General features: G+C 37.3%; 1 protein-coding gene across 1 annotated transcript in view; it reads left to right on the top strand.

Annotated features, from left to right (window-relative positions):
- Positions 1 to 467: 467 nt before the first annotated feature.
- LOC113048233 (transcription initiation factor TFIID subunit 3-like) overlaps positions 468 to 11,421 on the top strand; it is a 46,447-nt gene continuing 35,493 nt past the window's right edge. Inside the window, exons 1-2 of the mRNA XM_026209912.1 lie at positions 468 to 772; positions 1,956 to 2,216. Of these exons, the coding sequence (XP_026065697.1) occupies positions 607 to 772; positions 1,956 to 2,216 (427 nt within the window). The 5' untranslated portion in view covers positions 468 to 606. The remainder of the gene's footprint in view (positions 773 to 1,955; positions 2,217 to 11,421) is intronic.

Raw genomic sequence — 11,421 nt, 5'->3', positions numbered from 1 at the left:
GTCTATTTTCTGGGCAAATCCTTATATGACCCTATTATAACAATCTGAAACATAAAAAATAATATTTAATAGAATTTATTTAATGCACGTTATAAACAGCAATACAGCCCTAAGATAAATTTTCACCTGAGCATACAGTATGCCACTTATTATTAATTTCCTTATTATTAATGCCATGTACAAAAACAATAAATACACTGAGATACAAACATAAACATTTAAAGGTAAGAATTCGCCTAAACGAGAATGGTTGACTTTGATCTAATTACTGACTTTTTATTTATTACAAATTCCACTCGAACATGGAAGAACACAATTATTTTATGAACACAAAGATTTGTTAAAAGTAAATACTCAAGGCTTTACAAATCATCATCATGATTCTACACATCGCCGAAGTGCACTTCACACTACACACGTCTGCAGGTGATGTAATCGAGCAGGCTATAATCGACCAGCGTCTCCGCACTTGTGCGCATGCGCGATCGATTGCTCCACAATGTTTCGCTCTGGGAGTAAAGATGGCGGCTCCTGTGGAAGAGCCAGTGTCCCTATTAATGTGAGCCATCGAAACAAAGCCTTTCCAGGCGCAGTGAGAGCGGAGAGATGTGTGAGAGTTACGCGCGCTCGCTGCTGCGTGTGTCCGTGGCGCAGGTGTGTCAGGCGGTGGGCTGGGACGCGGTGCAGCTGAGCGCCTGTGATCTGCTGTCCGATGTGCTGGAGAGATACCTGCAGCAGCTGGCCCGGAGCTGCCACCGATACTCCGAGCTCTGTGAGTCGATTAACTCTCTTTCTTACCCTGATAACAGTCTGCGCTGGAGTAGTGTGCTCTAGAGTGTGTTAGTGTACACTGTTGATAGTGTGGTTGTTGATAAGCCCCGCCCATTACAAGTGATGTAAGTATGCTAAGCTAACTAGCGCCCAAAATGTTGATGTTACTGTTAAGGCGTTAAAACTTTCTTAACGAACCACGTTTGGTCAGGTTCTTTGGCTTCTTAATACATTGTTGTTGTTGTTTTATTTTTTTGTAAGATGTTAGTTTTGAGGCTAGCCATCAAAACTCTGTCTGTATGTTTTGACAGCTGAACAGAGACTCGTTAGCTGTCTACTTAAATGAAATCAGTCGTTGCTTAAGAGACTATATGTTGCTGAAAATTGAGTGAAATGTGAAATAGTGTCTTTCTCGGGGACTGAAATGTTTGCTGCATCTTAAACCAGAGATAGTTTGTAAGGATGCAGAGTTTGGATTCCCACTTGTTGCCATAGTGATGATGTAAGCGGCAGCGTCATCTGTGTGCATGTGCGCAGCTCGTGTGTTCAAAACAGTGTTGTTTGAAGCATTCAGATGATATTATAGTATTTATTAATTCGTTGAGAATTCGTTTTTCTTTTTAATTTTGAACGTTTTTCTACATTATTGTGTTTTCTTCATTTCAGTTTCAGTTTTAGATATTTTCTTTTACGTTTATTTTATTCCAGGTAACATTCACTACATTAACACATAGACTTTCTTGTATGTGTGTTTATAGAGACAAAACAACTATATCTGAATCTTCTTGTAGTCAGAATGAGAGTCAAAGAGAGAGAAAGCTTTTGTAAAGTTGTTTCTTTTGAAAGTTTTATCAAATAATATTATAGTTTTCATTTATCCCTTGAATTCGTTTTTTATTTTTATTTTTTATTTAGAGTTTTAGGTATTTCATTGCATTTTTTATATATTTTTTTATTATGTCAATAATGTTTTTATACATTTGTATGTCAGTTTCTGTTATGTTTGTACATCAAGTAAAAAATGAAAATGAGAAACCAGCTGATTTTTTTAAATTAATATTTCATTTTATTACAGTTAATTTATTTTATTTCCATATATATATATATGGAATATATACATTACTAGATTAATGTTTATTAATCTATTAATTAATTTTGTATGCTGCACATCTCTTTTCTTTCAGATGGACGGACAGACCCTGGACTGAGTGACGTGGATCAGGCTTTTGGACTTTTGGGAGTCACTATAGCCGAACTCGAGGACTATGTAAATAACATGGAGCCTGTCAGCTTCCCACAAATTATCCCTCAGTTTCCCATCAGCAAGAGCAGCGTACTGCAGTTTCCTGCTTCTGGCTTCGAAACAGACGCCCGTGATGCCCTGAGAGGCGAGAGGAGAGACTACATCCCAGAGTACTTCCCTCCGCTCATCTCACTGCAGGAAGGTACGTACCAACGTCACTATAGAGGTGGAACCGAATATATGCAAGCTTCTAGTTCAACAAGATTAAACAGTGTTGAGCTGCAACTTACTGTTCATGACAGTTTGATGATTTATTGATCGAAAAATGTTTTCAAGAAACTAATGATAAATCATCTGGCATAAGTTGTATATATGTGTATGTATGTGTGTATATGTGTATATATATATATATATATATATAGTGTGTGTGTGTGTGTGTGTATGACTATAAACTGTACATTACAATTGTGGATGTGCTGATCTCAGCTTTGTTCTGCATCACTAATAACAAATTTATGACATGAATATGTCTAACACACTATTATTGATAAAGCAAAATTTTTAACATTCTGCACATTTCTAATTTCACACAATATATACTGTTGTGCTGCCCAATATTGAGTCATGTACTCATGCCCATTTTGGTGTGTGCCCATATTGGCTGAGTCCCGTCCCATAAAGGGGTGCACATAGGAAGCTGCATATCCCAGTGCTACAGTCCTTCACTCTCGACCTATCCGGCTCATGTCTCTCAAACACAAACACACACTCGTCTTCTCATCACACACAGCGGAGGTGGTGCCAGTGGGTGGTGGAGGGCCGGACATGATCAGGGTTGTCTCGGGTCGGACAGGAAGCTCTCTGGCTGTGAGGTGTGTTCATGGGTGTTGGTGTGTGGGACACAGGAAGGCTGTAGTAGGCTTTGAGCCATGTGTGTGTGAGAAGCTGGCGGAGGTCCGGCTCGAATGGCAGACATCCCAGGTGTGTGTGTGTGTGTGTGTGTGTGTGAGAGAGAGAGTCCAGCCAGGGCAGTGGGTCTACTGGGCTTGGAGCCAGCGCTCAGCTGGATGCCCCTCTGCCAGAAAAAAGACTCGGGGTCTCTTTTTCTCCCTCTCCTCCATTTCCATTTGTTTCTTTATTCCCTGTTTTCCGTTTCTTCCTCATAGATCAGTTGGAGACCGTATTAAACTTGGACACACTCGCACACCTTCATGCCACACATCTACACGTGCTCTTATAAGCAAACCAGACAAAAGTTTAAACATACAGTATATTCTTCTGTACTATATGTGTTTCTCTCCATACCAAGAAAGTTATGGAGCCCCACTGTGTGTTTGAGTGTTACGAGCACAAATGGATTTTGGTGTGGTTTGTATTTTATATTGCCTAAGGAATTTTTTTTTTTTTACTATTGTTCGTGATTAAGCTTAGTGATTTAAACAAACCCCTTGTAATAAGGTTTAATTGTTGACATGTAACTCATCTTGCGTTATTCTAAACAATAAATCCCTTAGAGTTACATTGAAGAAATTTCCCGAGTCACTAAAAAACAGAATATAACAGAGAATTTGGGGAGGCTGATTTTTGCCAGTACGCCCTATAGCAAATCCATATCAACCAGTGTTATTTCAGAATTATTTATATGCTATTATAGTTAGCCACTATTATATTTTCAGTTTTTAGTTTAGTTGGATTTTGTCATTTTGAATTTTGTCATTGTTTAGCTTTATTAGTAAGCTCTTTTTTTCTTGTTTTGATAATAATCTAGTCCGTTAGAATGATTCTCTTCTGCAGTAGCATATAAAGCCACAGGTTGGCGCTGTGTGACCACAAAGTTGACTGAACGTGTCTTTTCTGATTTTCTCCATGTATAATTCTCTATTTTAATTTGATTTAAAGTTTTGAATATTATTCTTAGCCTCAAATGTGCACTGTTGGTTGCAAACAGTATAGACACATACGTTCAAAATGATTTTGAAGAGTGGTTGCTTACTGACCCGAGTCAAAATACCTCATTGAATGATATTCTTGTCCATAGATGGCTCTGGTCAGGCTTTTGTTTGTGTTTTATTATTCTCCTGAGGAAATATGTAAGACAGACATTTCTCTCTAACAAGCCACAAAATTTGAGCTGGTGTTATTTATGTCTGTAGTACAAAACAATTGAACATTTATAGATACGGAGATCAAACGCACAATGCAAATGTGCTTTTAGAACATACTAATTTGGGATCAGTAATTAGTATAATTTTGTGAATTTTTTTTGTTTTATGACAGTAACACAAATCCTGTGGAGTTGTTGTCATTGCTGCAGTGGTGGGGTCTCTCTTGTTTATCTCTATTGTGTGGGAGCATATTGTTGTCCCGTCCTGAGGGAAGAAGGTAATGGGAGGTAGAGAGAGCGCGATTGCATCTGTACACTGAAATTACCAGCGATCAGACAGGCTGATAAAGTCTCTCCGTCTATGTAGAGAGAGAACAAGATTAAGATGACTGCTCTGGAAATTTACAGCTGCAAAATGAAGCTACGTGATTGGACTGCAGTTTTGATCAAAATGTGTGGCACAAGAACATAATCCTGTAACTCCTGTTGGTCTTTCTGCTGTCCTTACCAAAAACGACTTGATAAGTTTCCTGCATAATTTGTCTGTCCATTCTGACAGAATACACATAGTTTGTGCATCATGCATACGACTGTTCTGCTGCTGTTTTTTCAGTGTTAGAATGGCTTTTGCTTGTGGAAAGTTAGAGTAAAGAAGTGATGCTCTGCTGTATTTGTATTTAAAAAACAAAAAAGACAATCTGCACTTCAAACAAACAAAATCAAACCTGTCAACTTTGCGTGCTTGCTTTGTAGCTCCTAGTTTTTGTTGCATTGCATGCTTTGCTTGCAGTTTTGGCAGCATCTTTGATTATAACGGGAGCTGCTAGTTTACTTGCATTGCATGCAGCATAGATAGTTTAGTTTATAATAATGGGTGCTGCTGCTGATACAACATATAAACCATTTTATTGATTTTATCAGACTTGACCTGTTTTATTGCACTTCATGCTTACAGTATGTTATGTTTGTTAAAAATAAAGGGATTCTAGTTTTGTCGCATTACATGCTTGATGCTTAACTGAAATATTAATAGTTGCTGCAGATTTTTTTTCACTGTATGAATGCACCATAGATAGTTTTATTAATTATAATGGGAGCTGCTAGTTTTGGTCACGATGCATGTATACAAGCATATATAGCTTAGTTGATTCTAATAGTTGCTGCTAAATTTGCATGCATTGCATCCCTTCCATAAACAGTTTTATTCATTTTAATTAGCATTGTTAATTCGGTTGCATTGCATGCATGCAGTTTTGCTTGTTATGAGAGTTGGTAGTTATTTTGGATTGTATGCATGCATCATAGACAGGTTTGCAAGAAATGGGAGCTGTTAGATTGTTGCGTTGTAATTGTGCAGCTTTGGTGCTAATGTTTGCAGTGCGATTGGTCACATTGAATGCATGCATGCATCATGTAATAGGAGTTGCTTGGTTTATACCAAGTCATTAATACATTGGTAGTACTGTTGCACTGCATGCATGGATTTTAGACAGCTTTTTATTGATACTAACAGCCACTGTTCATTTTGTTGTATTGCATGCATGCATGTATGTGCAGTCCAGATAACTTTGACATTTATAATGTGTGGTGCAGTTTTGCAAGCCTTAGTCCCGTTGTGCCATTAACACAATCATCTCATCAGCATAGCTAGTTTTGTTGCATCACATCACATCGCTCTCTCGAAGTGAAGACACTGTCATTCTCCTGGTCCAGGGGTGCTGATTATTTCCTCAGTCTCTGCTAGCGTGTGCTGTGCCTCTGTTAACTTACGAATTGAGCAAGCTCTGTATTTGACTCGCTTGGTTATCGGCTCTTTTCAAAGCTTCACAAGGGCGTAAAATGATTAGAGGAGAGCCTGACAATGCATGAAGAGATTTGCACAGTTTCCGTAGATGTCAGGTGCAGCCGTTACACTCTAAAAAGAGAAAAGGATGAATATTAAAGGCTTCCGTCTTTTCTCCTTTTCTTCCGCCGCGACATTCACATCTTCTTTAGAGAGAATAGGGCCCAGGGCCCCGCTCTGATTGGTAAGGGCACGCTCCCGTAGCCAGGAGAATCCGACCTGATGAAAAGAATTTTGTCTTTTAAGTATAATAGTCATTACTGTCTCACATTCTCTCCGTCTGGCTCTCTCAGGTCAGCCGTACTCTGTTTTTACAGAGCTGATGTCTGGCCTGAAATGCTTTGAGAACATATTTGATTTTAATATCTTGTCAACTTATTATCAGCCAGAAAGGTTTTATTTTTTTTCCTAATATATTTTAAACATTTTTTAATTAGCATCTAAAAACGAATATACAAAAAAATGTGTGTGTGTGTGTGTGTCTATATATATATATATATATATATATATATATATATATATATATATATATATATATATATATATATATATATAATATTCATGCATGATTTTTCTACATAAAATAATTTTGGGACCAGCAGGTTTAATGGGCTAATGCAGAGACAATTTTAACTTCTAGAACGGCCTTTTCTGTCATTGAAACATGCGGAACGGTTCCAGATTGGCCACTGGTACCCTATCGGTAGAAAAGTGGCTTCGGTGTGCTGTTTATGTCTGTCTGTGACACTCTCGCTGATGTAGTAACTCCTGTATTATCTCTCTCCCCTCTTCTTATCTCAATGTATTTCCCTTCCTCGTCCCCCTTTCGCTCATGGAGAGAGTGGGCTATCTGCTCTTTGTAGTTTTCTGACTATTTATGTCGGACAAGGTCAGAATCGTTTAAACTTGCCTGGCTTCCTCAGACCCAAAGATAAGATGAGAGCAGAAAGGCTTGGGATCGATGGAGGAGTGCAGATTTATTCTCCTCTCTCTCTTCCGTTCTCGGTCTTTGTCTCTCATCTATCCTACTTGCTCTCTTACTGAGGTTTGGCGACGTTGGATCCATTTGTCTTTTTTACTTTCCATCCGTAGACCCCTTTAAAATACTGTACCTAAACAGGCCACTTTGCTCATCCAGATCAAATCAAAGAGCAAATTAAAACGCTATCAAATAAATCTGACAGACAGCTCGTACTTGTGAGACCAGAGGAGAACCCTTCGAGAATTTCCATGTGTTTGGAACTTGCTTAAATTAATGGTTCACTCCAAAATGAATATTCTATTGCTATTTACTCACCCACATGCTGTTCGAGTCTTTCTTTCATAGAACACAAAACGAGACGTTTTGAAGAATGTTCATGCTGCCCTTTTCCATACAAGTGGAAGTGGATGGTGAACAGAGCTGGAAAGCACTGAAAAGGACATAATTAAAAGAAGTCTATATGACTAAGGATCAATATTTCTACATTTTCAAAAGTCCGGCCTTGTGTGAGGAACAGATCAAAGCTGAATTTAGGCTAATTATTTTCTCTTAAATCTCAGTTAAAATTCCACACTTGCCACATTCTGAAAAACAAATTATGTTTTGCATGACTGAAAAAAAAAAAAAAAAATAGCACATGGGTATTTTGGACCACTTTTTTTTATTAAATGTAGTTGAACTGTTTAGGGCTGCATGATTAATCAAAATAAAACAGTAATTTTGATTATGGCTCAGTGTGATTACAAAATCGTAACCGCTGAGATCTGTTTACACAAATATAGCATACATTTTGTATATATACCTCTGTGTTTGTGTAATAATATTATTTTTATTAATTATTATTATTTTGAATGGAATAAATGAATAATTCAGTGACTTGTTGCCACCTACTGGTGCTTTTATTGTAATTTTGTAAAGTATAATTTCATTTATTCTAATCATTAAATACTTCAGAATTCGAAAAATTAATAAATATAAGTGTACGAATTTCATAAGGTTTTTATTCTTCACAGCAGACATTCATATGGGTTTTATCAACATGAGCACAACTAAATGATGACAGGATTTTCTTTTTTTTTGTGCAAACTCTCCCTTTATATGTGTTTGTTAGGTGCTGTCGACTGTGCTCAGTGTGTGTGTGTAGAGGGAAGCCTCTGGTCTTATGTTACTCTGTCGTGGCTTTATGATAGATGGCTCAACCCAACCCTACTGCCCCCTGTCACAACCGTTTACCTCCCCCCAGTTTGTCAGCTTTGTGGATGAGAGAGAGAGTGTGAGAGAGAGTGTGTGAGAGAGAGAGAGAGAGAGAGAGAGACCGAGACCGAGAGGTCCGTGTTTGCTCGTTGCCACTTTCTGATTGACAGGTCTGGGATGACTCCCTGCTGCACTGGGCCAGGTACAGCGAGCCTGTCTTGAGTGTGTGTGAACGGTAGACAGACAGGAGCCGGCTATTGGGCTCGGTGGAGAGGTCACCTGACCCAGGATCAGTCCTGGAGAGCGTGCTACCCTCCTCTGCCCAGGTGTGCTAACACAAAACTTGTGTGTGTGTGTGTGTGTGCAATGCATTTCCTCTCCTATCTATTATTCCCAGTACATTCTCACAGGTTTCTCTGATAATTAAGTGAGTTGAAGGCATTTTTGCGCCCTCCTCTGTGAGATCTCCATAAAACACATAATCCATTCCATTTTTATGTCTCCTAAAGAATCATTTGATTCTTTTGTCATATGTTCCCATTTTGTCCTTCTGTCGCTCTCGTTTCATTCTCCATCTGTGGGGCTTTTGTATGCTTCGTTCCAAACTTGATCCTCTTCATAGGTGAAGCGCTCGTGCAAGTGTAACGTCTGCCGATACAGGTATGAACAAAGTTAAACTTTTTTGATCTCTATAAAGTTTCATGCCATGGCATGATAGGATTTATCATAGCTCCAAGTCAGAACTTTCTTTACAGGTGTGTTTAATGCGAACATATATATTTTTGTGCACCGTTTTGAATAGGGATGCACCAGTTTGAAACATTGGCCAATATTATAAATAGTAGAAACCCAATATTACAAATCTGTATTGCTATTTGTGAAACCCTGAGCACGTCTGAACAGAAAGAATGGTTTAATGGACTTTTCGGATCAGTGTTTATGTTTGTTGATCATGTATATGTACAAACGTCCAGGAACTTATACATTTGCATTTCAGTGATTTATTTGCATTTAACAGTAAATGTAGCCGTTTAGAATTAAATTGCGATCAAGGTATAGTCATATAGCTGGGTAACAGATAGCAAAGTCACAATTGTATTTTTCGAACCACATAAAGTTTTTGTTTTCGAGTGCAAATGTCTGTTTGATTTCATAGTAAACATGAAGTATTATTATTATTATTATTATGAAAAAAAGAAATCAGCCTTGTTGTTGAACGCTGCTGTGCTCTTGGTCTAATAAAACCTATGCAGATTTAAACAAATAAATAGAAACACACACATTGTGTTGCAAATATAAATCTTAAAGCTTTTTGAAAAAAAAAGTGTCTTATAAATGCATGAATGTAAATTAATAAATAAACCGTTTTTTGTTGTTGTTTTTAACCCATTGTTGTGCATTTAGAAGCTGTTCTTTTCTCAATACCTTCTTCGGCTCATTTTGCCTAAAAACATTTTTTTTTATTATTAATTATATTTGTATTTAAAAATGCTCAAACAATTTTTAAAATCTAAGTGAATTGCATTTAGTAAAGATTCATTATCAAATATTGCCAGAGAAAATATTTATAGTGAATATTGTAAAATATTTATATTTTCTGTTATTTACTTTATTCTTTTTTATGGAATAATTATTTTATTTTTAAATCATTATTTTCTTTGAAGTAGGCAAATGTTATTTTCGTGTTTTATATATATATATATATATATATATATATATATATATATATATATATATATATATATATATATATATATATATATATATATATATATATATAATAAATATATATATTTTCTGGTTGGGGGGCCTCAGGGAACGTGATTGGGAACCACTGTCTTACTCAACTTAATGTCTTGCAATACCTCTGCCTCCTTTAGATGGCACTCTTGCACCAGCCAACCCCTTTCATCCTTTCTGTCTTTCTGTGTATATGTCTCTCCCCTTTGCTGTCTGTCTGTCGTCAGCGCACCAGACATATTCCACGTGTTTTCTCGGGAATCTCTTTTTTTGCCTTGTTTGCTTCCATAGAAATGTACTGTACAATGACGCTCTGCAGCGGGTATTGACCTGGTCCGTTGTCCTCCAGTTAAGCGTAGGTGTCATGTGATCAGCTTTGAGGGCCACCGTGGATCTTTCTGGCATTATGAAATGAAAGACGGGCTCTTCCAAGCCGTGACTCTGGCAGAAAAAATGCTGTTCGCACATTTGATCGCCGCTTACACACATACATATGTGTCTATATAGGCCAGTAAACAAATATAGACCAAAAACAATATTCAAATCATAAACAAAACACTGTTAATTTGAAGGCGATCAATTTGTTTGTGCTGTAATGACAGAGACACTCTACTTTTTAGAGAGAGTTTGCTACAGTTATCTCTATAAATGCATCCCCTTTAAAACACCAAAACTGAAAACTATTAAAACACAAATAAATTAAATGAATCGTAAAAGAAGACTGAATTAACTTGGTTAACTAGGCTAACCTCACTAATAAACTAGTTGGTTGTCGGACCATCCTGACCTATTCCTTCGAAAGTTTTGATTTCAGCCGAAGTTTCCTGTTCTTCTTTCCTGAAATGAAAACTGTTTGAGAGTAGTTTAGAAGTTTGTGGATATTAGCTTCTGTTGCTGTTGGACTTGGTGAGTTCAGGTCAAAGTAGTTTTGCCGGGGCCAACGTGAGTGTTTGTGTGTTGAAACTCTTTTAACTGATGCTGTGTGTAGTGGGCTTGGTTCGTCCGGTGGATGGGAGGGGTAGGAATGTGAATCCTTCCCCAGAGAGGGTGACAGGCTTGCGGGCTCAACAGAACTTCTGCCCCCGGTCCCAGGGCGCCAGGGTAGGTCACTGTTAACCCCGGCTGAAATAGCCAGTTCCTGAATGTATGTTTGTGTGTTTGCAGACAGTGCAAATATTTTATATTATTTTGCCTGGCAGTTACTATGGCTTTGTCACCCTAAACCTTTGTGATTAATATAAAATATAAAAAACATAGTGATCTGACAATAAAAAGTTAATGCATTGTTTCCAGAATTTATGAATCAAATGCATTTACCATGCAGAATACTGTTCTTAATCTTTTTTTTTTTTAAGTTGTAAAAATCTGCCAAATTCATTTTTAAAAACATACTTTTTTGTATCAATATTGCAGTATGGTGTAAATAGTTTTAGATATATTTTATTTTTGTCATGGAATTTAAGATACTTTTTAGATATGATTTGTAACTTTGAACTGAGTCCAACCGAATTGTATCAAAATTGACTTATTGTCAGAGCAAATAT

This window comes from Carassius auratus, chromosome 29 (genome assembly GCF_003368295.1).
Source record: "Carassius auratus strain Wakin chromosome 29, ASM336829v1, whole genome shotgun sequence".
In the NCBI taxonomy this organism is placed as follows: domain Eukaryota; kingdom Metazoa; phylum Chordata; class Actinopteri; order Cypriniformes; family Cyprinidae; genus Carassius; species Carassius auratus.
Note: the sequence above shows the minus strand (reverse complement) of the source record. Positions and strands in the feature narration are given on the sequence as shown.